Source organism: Centropristis striata, chromosome 11 (genome assembly GCF_030273125.1).
Source record: "Centropristis striata isolate RG_2023a ecotype Rhode Island chromosome 11, C.striata_1.0, whole genome shotgun sequence".
Taxonomy (NCBI): Eukaryota; Metazoa; Chordata; class Actinopteri; order Perciformes; family Serranidae; genus Centropristis; species Centropristis striata.
The window spans coordinates 9,671,417-9,697,369 of NC_081527.1; the positions used below are offsets into that span (position 1 = coordinate 9,671,417).

At 37.6% G+C, this 25,953-nt stretch overlaps 1 protein-coding gene across 2 annotated transcripts; it reads left to right on the forward strand.

The window, feature by feature from the left end:
• The first annotated feature begins 7,403 nt into the window (after nucleotides 1–7,403).
• Nucleotides 7,404–24,045, forward strand: dis3l2 (DIS3 like 3'-5' exoribonuclease 2). 2 transcript variants are annotated; one of them, XM_059344819.1, is made up of 21 exons: nucleotides 7,404–7,581; nucleotides 8,719–9,486; nucleotides 9,587–9,717; nucleotides 9,819–9,872; nucleotides 9,993–10,094; nucleotides 10,604–10,769; nucleotides 10,943–11,007; nucleotides 11,804–12,033; nucleotides 12,118–12,291; nucleotides 13,037–13,116; nucleotides 13,233–13,345; nucleotides 13,946–14,053; nucleotides 15,276–15,509; nucleotides 16,438–16,517; nucleotides 16,674–16,857; nucleotides 17,153–17,239; nucleotides 18,883–19,030; nucleotides 19,326–19,456; nucleotides 20,320–20,424; nucleotides 21,264–21,368; nucleotides 22,231–24,045. In XM_059344819.1, exons 2-21 carry the CDS (start codon nucleotides 8,742–8,744, stop codon nucleotides 22,330–22,332), a joined length of 3,144 nt encoding a protein of 1,047 aa, XP_059200802.1. In that variant the 5' UTR covers nucleotides 7,404–7,581; nucleotides 8,719–8,741; the 3' UTR covers nucleotides 22,333–24,045. The 2 variants fall into 2 exon arrangements, with proteins under 2 accessions (XP_059200802.1, XP_059200803.1); XM_059344820.1 differs by having other exon boundaries at nucleotides 8,723–9,486.
• The last annotated feature ends 1,908 nt before the right edge of the window (nucleotides 24,046–25,953 follow it).

A 25,953-nucleotide genomic window follows, 5' to 3' on the forward strand; every position in this document is an offset into this window, starting at 1 on the left:
CGACGGAGCACGGCGCATCAATTTAGCACAGAGCAGATCGTTCGGGACAGGAAGTTGTGCACAGACACAAAATAAAACATCCGGTATATTTTCAAAATAAAGTACCTCAGGTTAACGGCGGATCGCATTTCAGAACTTGAAGACGTCATGATGGGCGGGGACAGACCTGAAGTCAACAGGTTAGAGGTTTTCACTCCTTTTCACCCCACTAACACTTTCACTCCGGAGCTTGTTGTAAACGAACAGAGATCGCTAAGTGAACACCTCCTGCAGCAGCAGCACATACACACTGTACTGCTACAAAGCTAACTGTAGCTAACTGCAGCTAACATGCCGGCCGACCTCGTTAGCGCTCGTTAAGACCATAGACTGTATAGGTTAAGACGGAGTCGCTGGATTTGTCTCCAGTCATTAATGAGGAGATGTTGATTCTCTTCCAGTTATATCACTTGATTACGTGTGAATTCGCGAGATTCGCTAATACACTGCTCTCTTTTGGAAGAGCATTGAATTGTTCTGCCTCTCACTTCACGCCGCTCACTTAGAGCAGCTATTCTCAACCTTGGGGTCGGGACCCCAATTTGGGTCGCAAGATGATTTCTGGGGGTCGCCAAATCATTTTGGAAGTCAGCTCTGTCTCCACTGTGTTAAAGTGTTAATGTGTTTTAGTCTTTTTGGTTATTTTGTGTCTTTTTTTTTTGTCATTTTGTGTATTTTTTAAATCATTTTGTGGTCAATTTGTGTCTTTTTTGGTCATTTTGTTTCCTGTTTTGGCCATTTTGTGTCTTTGTTTAGTAATTTTGTGTCTTTTTTCGGTTATTTTGTTTCTTTTTTGGTCATTTTGTGTAATTTTTTTGGTCATTTTGTGTATTTTTCTGGTCATTTTGTGTCTTTTTTGGTCATTCTGTGTCTTTTTTGATCATTTTGTCGTCAATTTGTGTCTTTTTTGGGAAATCCAAACTGTGCAAAAAGGTTGAGAACTACTAACTTAGAGTACCAATCAGGTGAAATTGGATAATCTTCCACGGCACACCTGATGATCTCTTACTTACGGCACACTTGTGTGCCGCGGAACAGCGGTTGGGAATCACTGCCATAGAGGGATAAAGTCACATGTGTTATGGATGCTCTTGACTAGTTATAAACTACAGGTTGACTGATGGGACTTTCAATACATTTTGACTCCCTGTACCCACTTATACACACCTCAACAATCCAATGTAGTAAAGGCTCATAGTATGCTATAATAGCCCATGCAGTATCTCAAATTTTAATTGTATCTGTTAAGTGAAGTACTGTTTATAGGGGTGGACAGTTAAGAATAGAGGTGGGGGAAAAAAATCGATAGCATAGAATCACAATATTTTGCTTGGTGATATTATATCGATTCATGGCCACATGTATCGATATTTAACCGGCAGGCAATCAGTATTATTTTGCCGTAGCGGGCTCACTTTTATAAATAAACTGGACATACTGGTATCATATGAAACTAGAAGAGCTAAGAATTCTATAAGCAGGATGCACGTCAGGATATCGTGTTGGGAAGTTGTTGAAATAACGCTGCAAAGTGAGGCTTTTTTTATGTTTCATTCAAAAAAAAATCAGAGCAGTGAAGCTTAAAGTTGAGGAAAGTTTGATAAAATGCTGCAGTTGTTGTCGTCCATACATGTTTGATATCAGTTCAGTTCAGTTTGACTGAATACTTTGTTGGTCAGTCTGTGGGTTTGACTCTCATTGTGGAGAAATAAAAAGACTGAAGTGAGATGAACAGACTGAGATTTTTTTCTTATTTGACAAAACAATTCTTGATAGATTTTTTTTGTGGACACAAAATGCAGTAAAACAGTTAAATGCTTAAAATTGCAATAATATTGTATCATGACTCAAGTATCGGGATAAAATCATATTGTGGGGCCTCTGCTGATTCACACCTCTAGTAAAAAAGTACATCTACTTGAGTTCCGTACCTAAGTACATTTTTCCAGCATCTGCACTTCGGTGTTCATTTATTGTAACCTTACGACTTCTACTCAACTACATTTGAAAAGCAAATATTGCACTTTTGACTCTGTTACATTTCCATGAAGCTTCCAAAGTACTTGTGACTCTGAAGCTTTGAAGTCAGGGGAATTTCCTTTTTTCTAAAATGTGAAAGGACATATGCTGTGAAGGGATGGGTACTGAAACCAGGCATTAAATGTGCCCCAGGGCTAAATTATTAAAACCTCCAGCGTTCTCTTATCTGTATTTTTTAATGTTTTGGTGTAATTTATTTCACACTGCGGCATCTCTCGCTCTCTCTGTTGGGGGCTGAGCACACACACACACACACACATACACTCACAAACACACACACACACACACACACTCACAAACAAATATACAGACGCAAATACACACACACACACACAAATTTACAGACACAAATACATACATACATACACACACACACACACACACACCTATACACACACAAACACACATACACACACACTCACACACACACACACAAATATACAGACACAAATACACACACACAAGTACTTTTTTTTAAGTAAATGTGATAAAACCTGGTTGACAACATGCAATCAAAAATCAAAACACCGCCATATTGGCAGGAAATTACTGCCAGTGGTGGAATGTAACTAAGTACATTTTGAGGTACTTGTACTTTCCTTTATTTCATAATTTACATTTCATGTAACTTTATACTTCTACTCCACTCCATTTTGAGGCAAATATTGTACTTTTCACTCCCCTACATTTAGCTGCCAGCTTTACTTACTTTTTGGATCGAGATTTAACATGAAAAAAAACATGATACATTTAAAATGATTAAGCATTTTCTAAATTAAACCTCATAACAGTATATATAATTAAAAGGAGACCTGTCTTTACAAAATTAAAACACTTCTTACATTAATACCTCATGACAAATGATCTAGTAAGGACATTCTGCATAACAGGTACTTTTACTTTTGATACTTTAAGTACATTTTGATGCTGATACTTTTGTATTTTTACTTCAGTAAGTTTTGAATGCAGGACTTTTACTTGTAGTGGAGTAATTTCAGTGTTGTATTAGCACTTTTACTAAAGTAAGGGATCTGAATACTTTTCCACCACTGATTACTGAAAAAAAAAACACAAGTTACAGCTAAAGATGAGTTCCATATAGCATTGTTTTCTTTTCACTTTGTAGGCCTACTACAGCTGCCCTTACAAAGTACAACTGTTGCATTCACTATGCATACAATTGGGACATTATACTACCCTATGGCTGACAAAATATGTGGGGCAGAGGATTGTGTGTAAGAATAGCTAGAAAAGCATGCTGGTGTGCATATTTCAAATAGCGACTGGATATAGTTGACAGACAGGGACATACTAAATATTTTTCTGGCATTCTAAATAGTATACTAGTATGGATAATAGAACGTGCAGTGAGTGATAGGACCTCACAAGCAATGGATTTCAGTTATCTTGTGACAGCTTCATATCAGGTACAGAATATCACACTTACCAACATGAATATTTTATTTTATTTTATTTGACTTTTATTACAGTCCTAACACTATCCCATTATTCCTGACCGCCACCCATGGCTTCAACTGAGGGTCATTAAATCTTTGGGAATATTTCACCTGTAATAAAACATTTGATGATACTCACTTTGATGATAACTGCTGTTTATCATAAAGTTGATTATAAAGGTATATGAGGCAGTTCCCTTCAAAATTAATTCAGACAGTAATGATGGAGGTAACTAGCTCAAGCTACAATCCAGCACCGATAACAATATACAGGTAGATATCAAAAAAGCTCTTTGGAGATGCTGGTTTCATTTTCCAGCAGGACTTGGCACCTGTCCACACTGGCAAAGGTACCAAAAGCTGCTTCAATGACCGTGGTGTTACTGGGCTGGACTGGCAAACCTACTCGGCTAACCTGAACCCCATAGGAGTCTATGGGCTGTTGTCAAGACGAAGGTGAAAGACACCAGATGACCTAAAGGCTGCTATAAAAGCAACATGGTGTCCTAGGCTGATCTCCTCCATGCCACCAAGTATTAATGCAGTAATTCATGCAAAAGAAGCCCAACCAAGTATTGAGTGTTTAGAAAAGAAGATACTTTTCAGAAGCATGACATTTGTGTTTAAAAATGCTTTTTCTTTATTGATCTTATGTAATATTCTATGCCAGAATAATTAAAATGACAAGAAATACAGGCTTGAAATATTTTACTCCCTGTGTAATGAATCTATATAATATACAAGTTTCACTTTCTGAAATAACTGACAAAAAATATTGAGCTTCTTCACAATATTCTAATTTTTTGAGATGCGTTAACTGAAGCGACACTTACCCTTCCACTGAGGAAGAAGTACTCTTCAGTCTGTGAATTCCAAAGCTGAATAATATTCACAAATCCATATTTCGTCCATTTAGAGACGCCTCCGGCCTTCTGTAGTCTTCTGTGTTAAAGACTTTCCAGAGTATGATGAGGGAAAGTTAGATGTCCTCTTGATAGTGCATGTTTAATGTTGTCCCTTTGGGTTTTTTCAAGACTCATCACGGGTGGTTATAAAGGTCAGTAATGTTTGATCTGACGAGTTATGAAACATAAAGTTAGATGTAATTTGATTTATGGTGTGCTGTGAAACCTGTGAGCAGCCTCTGTTACTCACCCCTTGTCCCTTTACACATTACAGCATATTAGTTTGCACAACATCGCATCACTTACTATCCCGGGTTTGTTTGTTTTATGTTACATTATTTTACGGTTTACATCAAGCCAGGGATGGAAAAAGTATTCAGAGCTCTTACTTCAGTAAAAGTACTAATACCACACTGTGGAATTACTCCACTACAAGTAAAATTCCTGCATTCAAAACTTACTGACGTAAAAGTAAAAAAGTATCAGCATCAAAATGTACTTAAATTATCAAAAGTAAAAGAACTTGTTATGCAGAATGTCCTCACTCAGATATATATTCTTCATATATTATTAGATTATTTGTAGTGCTGTATGTAAACAGCGTTTTAATTTTGTAAAGGTAGGGCTCCTTTTAACCATATATACTGTTATGAGGTTTAATTTATAAAAATGCGTAATCATTTTTAATTTATCACGTTTTTTATGTTAAATCTCGACCTGAAAGTAAATAAATTAATTGATACAATTATGTAAGCTGTGGTTTATTTTCTCAAGCCGGTACTCATTGTAACAACTCAATATACTGTTATGTGGTTTAATATAATAAAATGTCTAATCACTTTTAAATCGATCGTGTATTTTATGTTAAATCTCAACCTGTAAAGTAAGTACAGCTGTCGGCTAAATGCATTTATGTAAGCACATTTTTAATTTTCTCAAGATAGGGCTCATTTTAACTACTTATTATAGGCCTACTCTTATGAGGTTTAATTTAAAAAAAAAAATAAGTGCAATAGCCTTAAAAAGTTAAATCTCGACCTAAAAAGTAACTAAAGCTGTCAGCTAAATTTAGTGGAGCAAAAAGTGCAATAATTGCCTCTAAATGTAGTGGAGTACAAGTATAAAGTTACCTAAAATGGAAATACTCCAGTAAATTACGTTAAGTCCTTCAAAATTGTACTGAGTACAGTACTTGAGTAAATGTACATAGTGACTTTACACCACTGTGTAGCAACTATATCCTCCAATTCATCAAAGAAAAATGCCTAGTGTTGATATTGGTGATTATGTCCCTTCTTCTCCCTGTAAGTTATACTGGGTCCCTCAGTACCTCACCTGGCCTTGGTACAAGTAAATGACTCCCGTTGGTCATATTAGTTTAGTTCAGTTCAATGCTGTCTCCAACAACTGTTATACTGATAACACCCAGTGGTTTAAACCAGATAGGAACAAATACAGCCAATGTCTACATGTCTACATCTTCACCTGAGATTTGATTAACTCGTGTAATTAATCCAATTACAGCCTTATCACGAGGAACACTTCTGCTCAGGTGGGCGGTAATTAGAGACCAGATGTTAGCACAGACAGTCTGAGTGGTTTTGTTGAAAAACTATCAAATCGGTTCATTGTGATGTTGACAGTGAGGCCAACTGGCAGAGGGGGAGTTGAGTGAATTTGCAAAAACTCTTGCTGTTATGAACGTCAGTGACATATGATGAAGTTATGGGCAGCAGGTGAGACAAAATATTATATTTTCCTCAATCGTGCAAAGCTCTACTGTAAATATTCATCACAGCCACTGTGTCTGTATGCACCAGTGTCTGTACATGAAATCTGGGCCTCTATGAAGGCAAGACATGACAATCCTGCCTACATTATACCCTCAGATGTCTGAAAGCCCCATCTGACTGCACACACACACTAGCAAAATCACACACATTCTATCCCCCGGGAAATATACTGAGGAATTTGTGTGTGTGTGTGTGTGTGTGTGTGTGTGTCTGTGTGTGTGTGTGTGTGTGTGTGTGTGTGCATGTGCTTGAAGGAGGCTTCTTGAGTTATCTTGTACTATGCAAGTGAGCAAGCACGAACAGACAGGTGTGAAATCAGCTTGTCAGGAGAGAGAAGAGAATGTCCAGCAAATATAGGTGTTAGCCAAGAACTATATTCATCCTGTAGGATAACACATGACTTCACACACTCAAACCCAGACATCACACAAACATCTCTGTCTGACTGAATGTTAGGTTTTCTTTCTTCCTATCATCCTCATCAGAGAGGATGAGAGTTGTTTGCACACCTGACAGACAGCCAAATGGAACTATGTAGTCAAATAAATGAAATATCAAGTATTTGCTGCCCTCTAGGGGCATTTTATGTTTCTAAAAAAAATATAATACAGAATAAGAAACATGATAAGGCAGTGACGGACACAGGCTGGCTGACAGGCAAGTTTATTCCAACATGTATCAGCCTATATGGTACTGACTGAATTGTGTCATCTCATTTTAAGGCACTTTATCATGTTTTCTCCATTTAAAGACAACCTAGAGGGCATGTAATCACATTTTCTTTGCTAAAGGGCACCCTAGAGGGCTCGTAATCACATTTTACCTACAAGAAGGGCACACTAAAGGCACATTAGCATTTTTATCTACAATGGGGGCATCCAAGAAGACACTTTTACTGTTTTGGCTTTTCCAGAAGTTTCCATGTCCAGCAAAGGTTAAAAAAAACAAACAAAAAAACACCTCGACCAAGTGTAATAACATGATTTTACAGTTTTTATGTGTGATTTTTATATTTTTTTTGTAATTTTGTGTGTGTTTTTGTTTTTTGTATTTTTTGTGTGTTTTTATGTGTGCTTTTGTTTTTTGTGTTCAGAATGTTGATCCAGTAAGTCAAAATGTTTATATGATTTATACAGGCAGAATGAAAAGGAGTCCAAAACCATAAAAAAATGGCCCCAAACGCCGAAGGGTTAACGTTTCTGTGCGTTCAGCTTATTCCAACATTTCCGACAGCACACAAAGGCAGCATGACTGTAACCATTCATGACGACGGAGGAAGTGAACGTATCAGCTAGCAGTTTGCTTTGAACAACAGCTAAGTTACATAGCTTACACGCAGTGAAACAGGTAATGTTTAAGATTTTAAGGTTTGACAATATACCCACCCTTTTTCGAGTCGTTTGTCGTGGTCATACTCGCGGTCTGGATGACACACAAGTAGTTAATTAGCGTTAAACCTGCCGTTGCGGTTAGCATAGCTGATGCTAACCAGGCAGTGCTAATCATAGACATATATGTCTATGGTGCTAATAACTGTTAGCTGACGTCAGTTGGGATCTGTTTTAAAACGCTTTCTGAGCTTGATGAGACGTTAAAACAGAGGACAGGTGATCCTACAGAGTCTGTCGTCTCGTTTCATCATATCAATGTTATTTTAGTCAATATTAACTACACTTCCACTCATGTTTACATGTGTTATGACTAAACTAACTATATGATGTAAGATGGGTGGACTGCGCAGCAACAAGCTTCTGATCACTTTCATTTTCTTCAAATGGATGTTAGATAACGAGACCTTTTTTAGCTACTTTGAGTATTAACCCTTGTGCCCTCCTCGGGAATTTTTGTACATTTTTCTCTTTTTTTTCATTTGTTGATCATTTTGACTGTGGCATGAATTTTAACAGGAACTTTTCTTGTTAAAGTAGAAGTAGAAAAGTAGAAAAAATTGTAATCCATTGTGATTAACATGTCTTTTATACTCCATTGGTTCATTTACTTCCCTCTCGTGACCACACAACAACTGCTATAAAATCACCATACATCAATATTCTTTTCAGATTCATTTAATAAATCTCTTAAACAACTTCAGACTTGTTCAAAACTACCAAACATTAAAACATTTTCAGAATTTAACCCTTTATATGCCAGTTTATATATTTGAATTTTACCAAAATTTCTTCCAAAAAACACGAAAAAAAAAAAAAAACATAAAATGAATAGCAGGGAGCTAGGGTTTTGGTGGTGATTAGAGTCTTGGATATGTAAACGATTAGCAACAAAATTGGTTTGATTGCATTAGTATTTTTATGTAGTGCCAGATACTCCCTCTGGTATTTAAAATATTGATGTATGATGATTTAATAGCAGTTTTAGTGTGCGTGGCCTTTTTGGCCACAAAGGTCATGAGAGGGTTGTCTGAATGTTATATGTACTGACTGATGCTTGCTAGCACTGAAATTGAATGCTTTTATTTTTTTTAAGACAGTATCTTCAAGGATTGCCATATGGATTCTCCTCGGCAATCAAAGAACCGGAATCGGGAGCCAAAGCGCGGCCATAATCAGTCAAGCACTCCTCCTCAGAAAGATGCCTATGCCAGGCTCCTCAGCCAGCACTGCAGCAGCAAATTCAGTCTGTATCTAGAGCAATATGCAAAAGACACAGCGTTTCAGAGGGAAGGAAATGGGCCAAGCACACAGCTTAAAGCCCAGAGTGACAGGCTGAACATACCACAACGAAAAAGGGACCAAGTGCCCAATGATTTCTCTGATTCCAGTGACTTCTCCCCCTCTTCAATGAAAAGTAAAGAAGAGGAGAGTTCTCTGTCTTTGTACATGGAGAAACTAAGCATGCGCAGTGCTCAGCAGGACTGTGAAAGGAAGCAGGGTGTGCCTGACAGACAGCGATGGGGACAGAGAAGGGACACCGCCACCAGCCAAGATGGAGACGTCGAGTCTGGCGAGGAACTCTCTTTGAAACCGAAGGACTCAAAGAAACACCAGAAACAGCAGAAGAAAAACAAGGAATCAAAAGAGACAGAGTCTTTCATTGGACGCCCCCAGTCTCCAAAGAACGCCGGTACAAGTGGACAGGAGCAAGAGAAGATGAAAAAGTCAAAGAAAAAAAATCCCCCAAAGCAGCCAGAGGAGCTGAACAACACAGAAGAGGCATTTAAATCTGGGGTTGACACTCAGATGTCAAGGCCAAAATCCCCTCATGGTAAAGACAGAAAACTGCTGCAGCCCAGAGGTAAACTGTAGGTTAGGTTTTGAAATGAGTTCTCAGCAGGCGATCACACATTTTACTTGGTATAATCATGTACTTTTCTGTATGGGTTGAATATTTTCAGCTTCAAGTTCCAATTCTCCTGCTGACAAGAATAGGAACAAAGGAGGCAGAGGATCAAAGAAACAAGTGTTTGAATCCTACATGACACTTGAGGAGGTTTCCCATGGCCTGAAAAGAGGAGAACTCATTCAGGTACGGACACCACAGTTACAGTTACTGAGGCTGTATTCAAATCTACATTGAGTGATTTTACTGGTTGATTAATTTCCAAATTCTACATACTTTCTCTGCAGGGGCAGTTAAGAATCAACCCAAAGAAATACCATGAAGCTTTTGTCCCATCTCCTGTAAGTTCAGCCCTGAATGAATTTGACAGATTTTATAAAAGCATCTTGAACTAGTGTCTGTAGTATACTGTATAAAAAAATATGAGTCAGCCTGTGATTTCATTCTCTTTATCTTTACAGGATGACACGCGTGATATCTTTCTGGATGGGATTGTAGCTCGCAACAGAGCACTGAATGCAGACATAGTGGTGGTGCAAATCCTCCCTCGGGAGCAGTGGAAGGTAGAATACACTTCTCTATGTACAGTATAGTTTTAGTTTTTAGCTTTTACTAAAATTAACTATCATACCAGGCTCAATTTTAGCTCCACAGCACAGCAAAACACACCAAGTAAATAAAAGAATGTACAGATGCCTCTCAATAAATTAGAATATCATAGAAAGTTTATTTACGTCAGTAATTCAATTCAGAAAGGGGAAATAACACATTATATAGATCCATTACACACAGAATGAAACATTTCATGTCTTTATTTTTTTTTTAATTTCTCCTAATTATAATGATTATGGCTTACATTTATTGAAAACCTAAAATTCAGTGTCTCAAAAAAAATTAACATTACAAAAAAACAATTTAAAAAAGTATGCTTAAGATGGAAATGTTGGCCTCTGAAAAGTATGTCATCTATATGACTCAATACATGGTTGGGGCTATTTGACTTGAACTACTGGAAATGGACTTTTCAATCATATCCTAATGTATTGAGTTGCACCTGTATGTGTATGCATAGGTTGTGAGGTCGGATACTGACTGTGATGGCGCCAGTGAGTCAGAAACCCAGAAAGAAAACATGGTGCAAAGAGCACAGAAGAGGCCTGATGTCATTGTGGAAGACCGGGGTAGCGACCAGGATGACATCATCCGCAAAGTGCAGAGTACCACCCTCACTGACACAGGTACTGTCCAACAGCTGTTGCCAATCATAATACTTCTTTGGTCAGTAGAACAGTAGACTGAATGCTTATTTACTGGTTTGAAAAAAGGACCAGTGCGCAGCAGCAAAAACAAAAAATGCAAGCTAAAGTTCAGCTAATACATTTTAATTTTTCCTGTCATCTGATGGAAATAGGGGAACCTCTGGAAGACCCCTCAACCCCACGGCCCAATGGGGAAATACTCCAAAAGACTGCTAAAGTGAGCATCCCATATCAGTTGTGGTATATTTCTTACTCACCCCTTTTTTTTTCCCAAGAATCTTCTAAAAGTGACCACTGTGATACTTTTGTCCCTGCTCAACATGAAGCAACAGCATGGGGGGCATGATGTAAAGGTTTTATGTGTCTTGATTGGATGTGCTGGAAGTTTCATGTAAACTCACCAGCAACTGAAAATTTATTTGGCTACTTCACAATAAAAGCTATACACAGGGTTCGTACAGGTGCTTGAAATCCTTGAAAATGCTTAAATTTAAATGTTGTATTTTCAAGGTTTAAAAAGTGCTTGAATTTTGGATAAAGTGCTTGTAAATGCTTGACATTCTTACTGTATTTCTCTTGCAATCTGACTATATCCATCTATAGACTATAGATAATCACATGTTCAATGTAAAAAATAATGAGTAGCCTATCTGAAATGAAGACCATTCCTCCTAAAAGTGTAATACCATCGCTGTTGGTATGGTTAAGTGAAATCTCCCCCTTTTAGTATGCAAGTACTCATCTAAAACATGCAATTTACAACAGGTGTAAGGTCCTGGAAAAGCTTGAAAATGGACCTTGAAAGTCCTTGAAAAATGCTTGAATTTGACCACTGCTAAGGTGTACGAACCCTATTTACATTTCTTTTCACTTTTAGGCTTTAACAATGCAAATAAGCTAAAATAAAACAGTGTTTGCATTAACAGGCTCTATCCAGGCTTTTTACTTGTTCTTTAGCAGCAATTTCCCCCTTGTGCTCAGGATGTTAAAAACACTTACCATTTGTCTGCCAGGTGGTGTACATCGTTGAAAAGAAGCACTCTAGAGCTGTGACAGGCTTCCTGAAATTCCTCCCAGATAAGCCTTTTGCCATGTTCTCCCCTGTGGACCACCGGGTGCCACGGATCAACGTTCTCCTCGGCAACTGCCCCGAAGACTTCACCTCCCGTCCAGGCGACTACACCAACACCTTGTTCATCTGTCGGATCACCAACTGGGCATCTGACAGCAACTTTGCTGAAGGGTAAGCGTTCTATTCAAATCACGGTGCAGGGAACCATTTCAACAGCACAAAAACTGAGCTGACTCGTCCTAATGTTTCCTCTAGTCAACTTGCTAAGACGCTGGGTCAGGCTGGAGAAATCGAGCCAGAGACGGAGGGCATCCTGATAGAGTACGAAGTGGATTTCTCTGAGTTCTCAGATGAGGTGTTGGACTGCCTACCTAAGAACCTGCCCTGGACCATCCCACCTGAGGAGATGAGTAAGAGGAGAGACTTGAGGTAGGACTGTGAGGCCCATTCATTCCTATAGAGCTCTACATCATTTTCTGTTTTAATGAATATGTTTTCTAAGCAGAAACATGCTACATAAGTCAGATTCAGATGACAGATGTGTGATCTGTAGATTCAGACAGCTAACACATGGCCACCATATTTATTATGATGACAATTGGGCGCCTGGGAATTTCAACCTTTGTCATCTAATGGGTGCAAACTACTTTATTAACCCTCTGAACCCCAGTGCACCAAGTGTTACTTTACTCCTGTCACATTTTACTCACTTTGGCCTTGTTATTCACTGCAATATATATATATAATATATATATATATATATATATATATATATATATATAAATATATATATATATATTCACTGTACCTTTGTTAGCACTTATCATAACACTAATCACCATGCCTTTTATATAATCTTGATCTATATTTATATTTTTCATTTTTCATTCAAACTACTACTTTTTCCCCCCTGCGATGTATATTCACACCTTTTGCTTCTGTTTTTGCTGCTGTGACAAGTTTTATTTAATTTATTCAGTACATTTTATTTGAAATATCATTTTTCTGATTAATTCAACAACTGTTCAAAAATGTCAGTTTTATCTTTTTTGGCTATTTATCTTTTTTAAAACATGCCGTTGAAAATTCAATGGGTTGTGAGATTCAGACGGTTGAATCTTAATTTTTGATATATATTTATATGATTCACAAATACTTCTTTTCTTTTATGTAGGAAGGAGTGTATCTTCACCATCGACCCTGCTACCGCCAGAGATCTGGATGATGCTCTGTCCTGCAAACTGCTCCCCGATGGTAAAGTACCTTCACTGTGGAGCTCATCGATGACGATGAATTCTGACTAAAGATATAGATACTTTTTTTTCTTGTGGGATGAGTTGTGTCAAAGACTTTGTTTCTTCTTAACACAGGAAACTTTGAGGTGGGAGTTCACATTGCTGACGTGACCTATTTTGTGACGGAGAACAATGCTCTGGATGCCATCGCCAGCCAAAGAGCAACTAGTGTGTATATGGTTCAAAAGGTGAGTGCTTCTGTATCATCTTTTTTAAGAATTAAACTTGAATCTACAAGTTGACTTGACCACGTTTTTTTTTTGTTTTTTTTTTAATTATTCAGGGTTCGTACTGGTGCTTGAAATCCTTGAAAATGCTTGAATTTAAATGTTGTATTTTCAAGGTTTAAAAAGTGTTTGGATTTTGGATAAAGTGCTTGTAAATGCTTGAAATTCTGACTATATCCATCTATAGACTATAGATAATCACATGTTCAATGTAAAAAATAATGAGCAGCCTATCTGAAACGAAGACCGTTCCTCCTAAAAGTGTAATACCATCACTGTTGGTATGGTTAAGTGAAATCTCCCCCTTTTAGTATGTAAATACTCATCTAAAACATGCAATTTACAACAGGTGTAAGATACTGGAAAAGCTTGAAAATTGACCATGAATGTCCTTGAAAAATGCTTGAATTTGACCACTGCTAAAGTGTACGAACCCTGATTATTATATTATATTATATTATACGATGCCGTGATAAATGATTGATGGACTGCTGACATAAGTGTTGATTTCTTGTAAGTTTTGTTAAGCACTCAATGTGTTTTTGTCTTGTCCCTGTCCAGGTGATCCCCATGTTGCCCAGGCTGCTGTGTGAGGAGCTGTGCAGTCTGAATCCTCTCACCGACCGACTCACTTTCTCTGTCATTTGGAAAATCACACCAGAGGGGAAGGTATGGCAACTTAAAACTCACTGAGCTGCAGTCACAATAAACTCATCTACAAGTAGTTTTTAGCTGATTAGAAAACTGTGTAAATTTGTATACTGATACATCTGAATGACCTACCTAGGCCAATAAGACCACCAATGGCATGATTGGCTATTAATACATAGTTTTTTGTCTTCGGATCTGATTCCCCGTGAAATTAGACAAAATCATTTTTGGCATACGTCCCAGCAGAGCCTGTTTACATTTTCCCAGGCAGAAACCAAATCCAACCCTATCATCATATTAAAGTTGTACCCCTGGCTAAGAGTCATATAGACATTATAATACTCATAGCCACACAATATATGATACATTTCTTCAAATTAAAAAAATACATAAATATGGTTTGATTAAAAGTCGTGTAACAGATGTTTAAAATGTATAAATATGTTAAAAATCATTGAAAGGGTTAAAATGCTTAGTTTTACCTCATAGCTATGAATCCTGTAAACAGCTGTGTTTAATAAAGAAAACCAGTATTAAAAATACATTGTCCTAATTTCACTTGCTTACAAAACGCATGCATATGCTAAGCAAAACAAAATCTTTACAACACGAGGCAGTGGTGCTCTTAGAAACAATACCACCTTTGTCCACACAGGGCACCAAAACTGCCACTAAATGAAGGTACCTTGTAGTTGCTTTAACCCATTGACGCCGGGAAAGCATTACCGCATTTCTATTTTTTTTATTAGAGTAGGCTAATGAGAACTATGTCTTGTTCTTCCAGTGGCCATATCATGTTTGCATCTTGCTAATGGGCATGTATTAGTATTATGCATAGGATTTTTTATTCAGTCAAATGTAACATTTGCTGAGTTTGTTGATTTTTTAAAAAACTTTATTGAAGGTTTGGACAAATAAACTCAACTTCGTATGAAAGCCACGGGTATAAGCTCTCAAATACTTTTTGAATTTCATTTTTATCTGCTAGAGAGGCTGTAAAATCTATTATTTAGTAGGTGTTGAATTTCCAGAAAAACTTCAGGTTTTAGGGGGTCATTTGAAAATCGCCCATAGGTTTTCCAGGCATTTTTTTCCAGGCGCTTTAGGCCTTAATGGGTTAAGTTCACAGGTGAAGCAGAGTAAAGGGTCTGATAGCTGATTGATTGAGCTGAAATTGTGATTATTTGCTGCAAGTGTTTTCCTGCTTTCTCACCTGCCTCAATCCCCCCCACCCCCCCAGATCCTGAGTGAGTGGTTTGGCCGATCTGTCATCCGCTCCTGCATCAAGCTGAGTTACGACCACGCACAGAGCATGATCGAGGCCCCTGAGAAAATGTTCTCTGCTGAGGAGCTGCCACCTTCAGACCCCGTGCACCCCATAGATGAGATCCACCAGGCTGTGCTCAACCTGCACTCTATTGCCAAGAACCTCCGAGCTCAACGTTTCTCAGGAGGAGCCCTCCGACTGGACCAGGTTAGTCCCCCTGGCCCTTTGTGTGACTCTAGTCTCTATGGTAAGGTTTCCATAAATAGCTGAAGGGAAAGTCTGCCAATTATCAACTAGCTCTGCGTCACTGCAGCGTGGGCAGTACATGCAGATGAACAACACGGCAGCAACCGGAGCTCCCCTCGCTCACCAGCTGGCAAAAGTCTACCTGATCACGCAAAACAACACATCAATGTAATGTCAACACTGCAGTGACACAGAGCAGGTTGAAAATGTGCAAAGGTTCACTTTAACAGACGTAACGTTTACATGTACTGTATATATCTTTAAGACCAGGAGAGACGTACGCACGTTTCTACCTTTGAGACGAGATAGGATGTTGACTCACTTTTTCTTTATGTGCCACACATTTTCCATTATCTTTTTGTTGTTGTTTCTTGATGTTTTATAAAATGCTAATGCACTTTAGGACAAAGGCAATGAGTTAAAGGCAATGAGTTCAAGCCAAGGGTTTAAGCTCTCAGATGGTTTTCATTTCATATTTCTATGTGCTACAGAGGCTGAGAAAATTGATACTTATTTAAAAAATGTATGATGTTTATAGATTATTTTAAAAATCTAAATGCATTTTAGGACAAAGGAAATTATCTACAGTTAAAGCATCTATCTGCTACAGAGGCTGAGAAATAAATAATTTAGAAAACAACTTTCTGTGCAGTTTTTCAGAAAACCCTCAGGTTTTTGAAGGTGGTTTTGGAGGTTTGGTGGTTTTAGAGGGTTTGCAAGCAGCTGGTGTTTGTGATCTTTTATTTCAAAATAAGAGCTCATCAAATATTTGCTTTAACAAGATTTTTCTCATGACATGACCCAGAAATACTAATGAAAAATCACTCTAGTTATTCAATTTGTCAGCTTTCTAACATTTTATGCACATGCTTTTTGCTTTTGTTTTCAGTTGAAACTGTCTTTCACTCTGGACAAAGAGACCATGATGCCTCAAGGCTGCTATGTTTACCAGTATAGAGACAGTAACAAGTGAGTAACAAACCATTGTGCTTGCCTTGGATCCCCTCTGTTTCTCTTCCACAATGAACATTTGTTTGACGTGACATTTATATCATTCTAGAATGCTTAAATATCAGTCTTCTTTTCTTCTTCCTACCCTCTCCCGTTAATAACTGTGCTCTCCAGGTTGGTAGAGGAGTTCATGTTACTGGCTAACATCGCCACAGCCCACCACATCTACAAAAAATTCCCCGAGCTGGCCCTGCTCAGACGCCACCCTCCACCCAAGGCCAAGATGGTGGATGAGCTGCAGGAGCTTTGTGACCAGTTGGGAATCGACATAGATTTCTCCTCTGCAGGAACATTGCATGTCAGTACAACAATGCAGCAGATGTAGCCCAGTTTCTAATAGCTCAGAACAGCTAGAAAATGTTTTATTGTGAATCAGCGCAGTGCAAGGTACAAGGTCCAGGTGTTCTCCAAGCGATAAAATTCAGTATTACAGCATAACTGATTACATTTTATCGTTTATTGTAATGTATGTGCGTATTTCCTTCTGAGCTCACTTACTGACAAAGCTTCAAAGTCATTTGATTTACTGAGAATGATATAAAAGAATAACTGTATTAATGATTTATTTGTTTTTCTTCTTTTCCTCATTGCAGAAGAGTCTCAACACTGCTCTTGGTGATGATGAGTATACCACTGCCAGAAAAGAAGTCCTCACCCACATGTGCTCCAGACCCATGCAGGTCAGTTCTGTTTTCTTGGGGCTCAAGCCTCAAAGGAGCTGAAACCCTGTTTTTTTTCTGTGCTGATATATTACCATGAGATTGTACATCATAGACACATGAAATGGTTGGTGGTTGTGTGCAAATGTTACCTCAGAGATATGACCCCAGTTAACCTGATGGTGGCACTATTACTAAAGGCCCCTTTAAGAATTTTGTTAAAGAATTCCTACGCCACAAGTCCAATTTACAAAAAAAAAAGTATTCAGGTGCCTTACTTAAGTAAAAGTACTAATACCACTGTGAAATTACTCCACTACAAGTAAAAGTTCAGCATTCAAAACTTACTGAAGGAAATGTACAAAAGAATCAGCACTGAAATTCTCAATAAGGGGTGCCACCAGTCCCAAACACATGCATGGGCCTGGTGAACATTTGGCCATAGTGATTTTTCAGTTTTATTGCTATTTCTGCCTGTTTGTCCTACCTGCTCAGTATTAAAAAAAATCTTGGAGAAAACCATATTACTGAGGACACCACAGGGTATTATAATCCTGAGTTTTATTTATTTGACTGTAGCACTTATTTTTCTTATTGACTCACAACCTTTATTCTGTTCTGTTAATTTCTTTTGTCACATGTAGAACATATTAAACCATGTCCACATCAAAAAGCTCTCAATTTCAAAACAGTCTGTGTTGGCTTGAACATCAGAACTGCCACATGCAGCTATATTTTTTAACTTTTGTCTATGTGTTAACCTTTTGTAGATAACATTTTCTTTTGTAAACCACTGTTGTCCAATAGATGGCACCATTCAAGGAAAATAGGCTATCTTAACAGTACATTAAATAAAGGTTGTGAAATGAAAACTAACCAGTTTTAGGCCCCGTTTACACCAGGACGCTCGCGGGTAAAAACGACAAAATATTTTATCGGAAGTGCCTTTCGTTTAGACGGTGACGGCGTTTTGGGGGCTTAAAGATGCAAAAATCTGAAACCACCCTCCAAAGTGGAAAAGTTAAATACGCTCCGCCGTAGCGTGTCCGTCTACACTGACAAGACGCAAAACTCTGCTCAGATCTGCTCACGTCACGTATGTGTTTACGTCACATACATGCTCCAGTACAGGAAAATAAACAAACGTGGGATTATTTCCATGCGTCGGACCTTCAAGCTGCTCTGGCAGCTCTAATAAACTTACAGGAGTCTTTCCACCAAATGTACAGGATATGTACAGATAGTATTACTGAACAGAGAAGGATCTGTAATTACCTCTATCACATTTTGGATGCAGCAATTGGTCGGAGGCGAGCCAGACGGCTGTGAACGAGACCTGGGAGATCTAGTGGATGGTGGAGAACTTTGTGGAAGGAGTAGCTGATGAAAATGTGTGGCGTGAAAACTTCTGCATGCCCAAAGATGCTCTAATGGCTTTAAGTGATGCCGCCTGGCATGCATACAATCGAATTTCACACACTTTTGCATCACCGTATGCACGCAGATTTCCTCCCGAAAATGCTCGTCTAAACGAGGAATAAAAAGTGAAGACGCCACTTTTGCGTCTTCTGTTCAGACCGTCCTCGTGTGAACGGGGCCTCAATCTGATATGAGCCTTTCCAGTAATATTTCTGTATTTAATGTGTGTTTGTGATATTTCCCAGATGGCGTTGTACTTCTGTACAGGTCAAATTAAGGAGGAGAAGCTCTTTAAGCACTACGCCCTCAACGTTCCTCTCTACACTCACTTCACATCACCCATCAGACGATACGCTGACATCGTCGTCCACCGGCTGCTGGCTTCTTCACTGAGTGCGTACCTTCTCTAAAAATGTCTCTTTTGGTCACATTTAAACAAATAACAGAAAGTCCTGTTTGTTTCAAACAGCGCTGCGGTTGTGTTGCAGCACATGTCTGGTTGATGATGTGGAAGAGAAATGCAGAAAAGAACAAAGCAGCCTCAGATTTCACATTGAGACGATGCATTGTTTGTGCTGTCGCCTTTGTTTCTGCCCTTCCTGCTTCTCTCTGCTCTTCAAATGTGTAATGTTTTTTTCCCTCTCATACTCATTATGTGCGTGTCTGTCCACTTAATGTTTACATGCAGATTGTGGGCCTAATTTGGGGCTGGGGCTAAAAGAAGTCCACAAACAGTCATCACACTGTAATGACAAGAAGACTCTGTCCAAGAGAGTCCAGGAGCTCAGCTCGGAGCTCTTCTTTGGAGTGTTTGTGAAGGTGGGTAGCAAAATCTCAATGTGTTGTCACCAAGTGGGACTTATTGAAAAACATACATTTCATTCTGTTTAAGCTGTTTTTTAGTTAGTTAGCTTTTTCTTTGGATCTTTTATCAACTATACCACAGGTGTCAAACTCTGGCCCGTGGGCCAAATTTGGCCCGCAGTATAATTATATTTGGCCCGCGAGGAAATACCAAATGACAACCAGAGCTGGCCCGCCAGTATTATACAGCGCAAATAATACTACAAATCCCAGAATGCTCTGCTCGTGTTTTGGCTTGAACACTGTAGATCAGTGTCTAACAAACTGAGCAACAATTAAAGTTGTCTTTATGCACTTTTTCTTGCTAGTCCAAGGCACGGGCTTGAATGGTTGCACATTCATTGAAGGATATTATTATTAGTCATTTGGTTTATTATTGTTATTTTATTCTTACATTTATTTTTAGCCTGTGGAAAAAGATTACTGTTAAATTTAAATTTAAAGAAGGCCGCATATAAAATAAAGGGACATACAATTTTAATTTAAATTTTATTTAAGAAATGAATGCCATTGATGTGTTTGTTTGTTTTATTTGATATTCGATTTTGCATGTTTGCAATATTAAGTTATATCAAGCTTTGCTTGTTCCATTTCATTTGAACTTGTTTAGGTCAATTTTTTCAATAAATATCAGTGTTGGCCCGCGACTTTGTCCAAATTTTAAAACTGTATTTGAGTTTGACACCCCTGAACTATACTATACTTTATTCTCTCTGACATTAGTCATTTATCTCCTCTCTTCACCCTGATTGCACTGTAATTCTCCTGTTATTTGACCTTCTAAGTTAAACCGTGTTGTTGGTGTGTGTGCTCTACAGGAGTGTGGCCCTCTGGACTCTGAGGCCATGGTGATGGGGGTGCTGGATCAGTCCTTCGATGTGCTGGTTCTCCGATACGGAGTGCAGAAACGCATCTACTGCAAGGTTAGCTCCAATACACACTGTTCAGTTTCACTCTTTATTAGTAGACAATCATTTTTACATTTACATTTTACATTTTTCTAGCTGCAAGTTAGTTTTGAGGTTCTTTATACGTACATGTTTAGTAAAATGATTGAGTCTATGTTCCCCTTTATGTTTTTAAAACTAATTCGTATTATTTATTTCCTTAAATAATCGATTCAACCGGAGGATTTTTTAAAATTTATTTATTTATTTTTATTTGATAGCGACAATGCAGTTAACATAGATACAGGACATGCATCCGATGTGCTGCATATAGAGATATAGCTTCAGCTAATTTTCAACTTCTGTCCCTAGTTGGGCTTTTACAACTACAAACAAAATCACAATACTATAAAAATCCAATATACAATTACCCCATCTACAAAATAGAATACAATTACAAACAATTACAATATACATTTTCCCTGAGAAAAAATAAATAGATAAATGATTATATCAGAAAGGACAACAGATGTTGTGACATAAGATTACAGAAATGTTTGTAGTAATATCCTACATATTTGTCAATTCGGGGACATTTTATAAGGTTATTGTCAATCTGTTGATTTGGGTCTCTCACTGATGCAACTCCACCAACAGTATGATAATAAGATCCAAAAAGAATAGGAAATACTAATGTTTAAACATAGAAAATGGCCAAAATTCACAGAGCTACCCAGAGGGATGTAGCCCCATCTAGAGGAGAAGTCACGTAACTGGACAGCTCAAAACAAAACACGTCCCAACAAGTCCCAGTGGCAGGTCAGAGTGTGAATTTCAACTGAAAACAGTTTGAAACCATTTGTTTCCACCTTCAGTCTGTTGCGGGCCTGGACACATTCCACCATCGCAAGGTGGGGAAGAAATCCGAGCTGACTCTAATCTGGACACCAGAGGACCAAGAGAAAGCTCCAGTAGAGCAGGTGAGAACTACAGACACCAAAAACACTTCTGTCACAGTATAGCGGGTCAGTAAGAAAAGAGAAATATTATTCATTAGAAACAGAAATCAGGTTTCATGGTGTTATAGGTCTTCACTGAATTATCCTATTTTTGAAGGAACTTAAAACAACAAATACATGAAAATTAGATTCAAAATTCTAACTAAGATAAAATGAGATATGACTTAATTTATCCCACAGTGGGGAAATTTTGTTTTCACAGCAGCTCAAGATACAGACACATAGATAAAAATAAAAAACAAGACATAACATACATTATATATACATACATTTCTGCTATTTGGCATTTATTATTGATATTATTTTTTGTGTTTGTTTGTTTTCCTGAAAGTACTTTGCATTTTACAGATATTGCACATTAGAGAAAATCTATTTTAGCATGCTAAATAGGCTGTTGCATGTTATGGTATGAACATCAATGAATGAAGGTATTTAAATATATGCAGAGATATACACAGTATAATATAAGTGGTATATGACATATATAATCATAAACAAAAAATAAGGTACTGCTTTAAGCAGTACCTTTGAATGATGAGATTCAACTTTATTGTCATTGAACAGAGTAACAAGTACTAGGACAACGAAATGACCATCAACCCGTCCAAACATATACGTAAACATACATACAATATCGTCACACTGTTAAACTCTGTGTGTGTGTGTGTATGAAGAAGTTCATGTGTGTAAGGCTGGTGAGTCGCCTCGCCTGGCATCTCAATCAGTCAGTGCCTCAGTTTGCAGGAATGTCATAGCGATAACACAGCAAGTGTCTTTGAGAAAGTCGACTTTAATAACAACAATTTCTTGTTTCCACTTGCAGATCATTTCCATCTTCACGTTAGTGGAGGTGCAGCTCAAAGCAGAAGGTGCACCCATGAAATACAGCGCAGTGCTCAAGAGGCCCGAGCTGAACGAGTCATAAACGAGCTGCAGAGTGCACGAACTTGTGTACGAAAAAAAAGGAATTGCACATTTTCTTTTGTTGATTGGTAGAAGTAGTTAGTAGTAGTTTAGAAACAGTATTACTGTGGTGTGCAGGGAGTCACTGATCAGGTCAGAGTCAGATTTAAATAGAATTTTCCACCAAGGCCCTTTCCAGTGTTTCCACTGTTAGCCCATTTAATACAAAAAAACAGAACACGTACATGATGACTTTCCATTTTCCAAAGTGTGTTATTGTGTTTGATATTTTGGGTTCGCTATCAAAGGAAGTTGCCTTTGTTTACATTAATTCTGGTACTACAGATTCATATTTATAGATCTGCGATATGGACCCAGGTATAGGGTATGAAAGATAATTGGTATTCTTACAAAATTTATATAAAACAATGATTGTAGTAAGTGGTTTAAAACATGGAAACACTGATGTTTAAATTTAGGCTTCTAGCATCTCACTAATGGGCACAGTAATTAATGCAATTGTACACAAGCCCCGGGAGGCAAGTGAGAAGTGTTTCATAGAAAAAGACATTTAGAAAAATGATGCTTTCAAAACATTTTTTTCTGTCGCCTTTTCTCAATTCATAAACACAGGAACACAGGAGAGGAATAATTTAGACCAGACTTGGATAATGAAAGAGCAGAATTTTCTTTTTTCTCACATGCCTCTGCGGGCTTTCATAAAATTCAGTGGATAAATTTCAATTGAATCGTGACCTGGGTCTGACAGTGAAAGAACCAAGGCAGCAGTTTTATTTTGCTGTTGATTAATTGACCTTTATGAGGACCGTTTTGGTGTGATTTAACTGTTGTATACAGTCTAATATATGAAAGCTGATTTTCAGTTTAATGTCACTGACTCGTTTTCCCCCGATTTTAAGATTGAGGACATACATTTATTTGTGTTAGCAAAGCAATAGATATATATCACACTACTGACATTTACTCTTATGTCTGGCTACAGTGGCTGTAATATAACTTGTTGTGGTCAGAGTGAAGCTTCATGCATCAAATAGTAAAAATGTAGCAGTAAAAGTAAAGTAAAACCTTTGACTACAGGGCAGGTGTATTAACATCTGCAATAACAGCTACCACATGTCATCTCTGACTTTTTACATTGTTGTATGTATTTATAGTGTTTTATACAGGCAAGAGAATGAAGGGCCTCCTCAGGTCCGTCATGTCTCAGCCATGAGCACATAGGACTTTTCATTTGATTTAAACTCTTACAAATAGGGACTCACATAAGAGCTCACATATTGTTCTGAACTGAGGCACGCTCTCTGTATTGATATATACATTTTAAGTGTGCAAGACAGGCCAAAGCTGAATCATTTCTCAACTCGTTGTTTTTAATGACTTGAATGTGAATTGCTGCTGGAGGTGGTTGGTGGCCTTAAGATCTTGATTAATTTTATGTCTGTTCTTTTGCTCTGGAGAACTTCAAACTATTGTTTGTGGGTTGTTGTTGTTTTTTATCTCAGACTTGATTTGCGCCACACAAATTTTTTATGAACCTCATTTATATCAACTGTGAATCTCAGCCTTAATTTAATCACATGGTAAAACAAATTTTTTTGTGAAGCTATACATTTTTAAATGGTTGTGGCCCACCCTTTTTTGCTTTAACCGAAGCCTAGTCTATATGAACAAGGGTATATTTTTAAATGTAGCTTTTTGTGTGTGTGTTTTTCGGCCTTTCCTCCACACACAAAGTACTACAGTCATGGAAAAATTTGTTAGACCATTGTTTTCTTCAATTTCTTGTTCATTTTAATGTCTGCTACAACTAAAAGTACATTTGTTTGGACAAAGATAATGATAACAATAAAAATAGCCGATAAGAGTTTAATTTAAGAGCTGATATCTAGACATTTTCCATGGTTTTCTTGATAATGATTTTGGTTATTATCAAGAAAACCATGAAAAATGTCTAGATATCAGCTCTTAAATTAAACTCTTATGAGCTATTTGTTATATTTGTTATCATTGTATTTGTCCAAACAAATGTATCTTTAGTTGTACCAGGCATTAAAATTAACAAGGAACTAAGAAAACAAGGGTGTTCTAATAACTTTTTCCATGACTGTGTTATGTCACTTAAAAAGGACTTTTTGTAAACTTCCTTCTGAAGATGTGTTGATGTGCAGAAAGGAAAATAACTTTTTTTTTTCTTCAGGCTTAGGATAACGCTGCCTTACTCTTGATCTTGACAGCACTTCAGTATTTTTGCGTTCTCATTTGAACGGGGAAAAAAAACTGTTTGAACAAAGAGGAGGAAACCCCTTTTAAAAATCCCACTGTACTCCAGTGTGGACGAGGCCTGAGTCATTGTGCCTCTCTTTAGTTTTCAGTGCCAATGTAGCGTCACAGAAATCAGCTGCTATGTCTGCACAATTTTGTTTTATTTTTGGATTTCATATCCATTTTGTTTAACAGATTGTTTTTAGGCTTGTCTCAGATTTTTGAACGACCATTAGCAAATGTTTTTAAGTTATTTTGTTTCACATTGACTGACGGTTTGACACTGATGTGAGCTTTACATGTATTTTAAACCAGCAAGTGACGTGCTAGTGCAAAACAACTGACTTAGGATAGGATGTTCTCTGTGATTTGGGGGTTGAAAATAATAACATTTTTTCTCATTTCAAAACCTGAGGATGCAGTTAAGTCAAAAGAAAATTCAAGTATAATTTCTTTGTCATTTGCAAAGTTATATAGTGACATGTAACTTTGATTTGGGTCAGTATTTAAAGTGCATTTGTACTCTGCTAAACCACCATACGGAGCAATAGTTGTCTTGTCTCTAAGGAAATAAATACATACATGAATGACTCAAACTGTTTTTGTTTTCTTGATTCTAACTTCAATATACAGTACAGGCCAAAAGTTTGGACACACCCATCTCATTCAATGCGTTTTTCTTTATTTTCATGACTATTTACATTGTAGATTCTCACTGAAGGCATCAAAACTATTAATAAACACATATTGAATTATGTACTTAACAAAAAAAGTGTGAAATAACTGAAAACATGTCTTGTATTTTAGATTCCTCAAAGTAGCCACCCTTTGCTTACTAGAATATAAGACATGTTTTCAGTTATTTCACACTTTTTTGTTAAGTACATTATTCCACATGTGTTTATTAATAGTTTTGATGAATTTACAATGTCAATAGTCATGAAAATAAAGGAAAAACATTGAATGAGAAGGTGTGTCCAAACTTTTGGCCTGTACTGTAGCTACATTATGGTATTTTTTAGTCACTGAAGGTGAGATGGAAACATAAATTAGTGACACATTGATGAGTCACATTGAGCTACAATGTGGCGACGCCCTTGTCTGTTTAGATAATATTGCCAATAAAAAAAGATAATCATTGTTTTTCATTATCAGGAGGGAGTGTTTGTAATTAATCTGTCATGAACATACTGCGCCAGCATGTGGAAGATAGTCAAGAAGACAGTTTGTGGCTGTGCCTTTAACTACAGGTATAAATTCATCCATTATCCTTAACCGCTTATCCACACTCTGGTCTGGAGCCGATCCCAGCTGACATTGGGCGAGAGGTGGGTTCACCCTGGACAGATCACCAGACTAT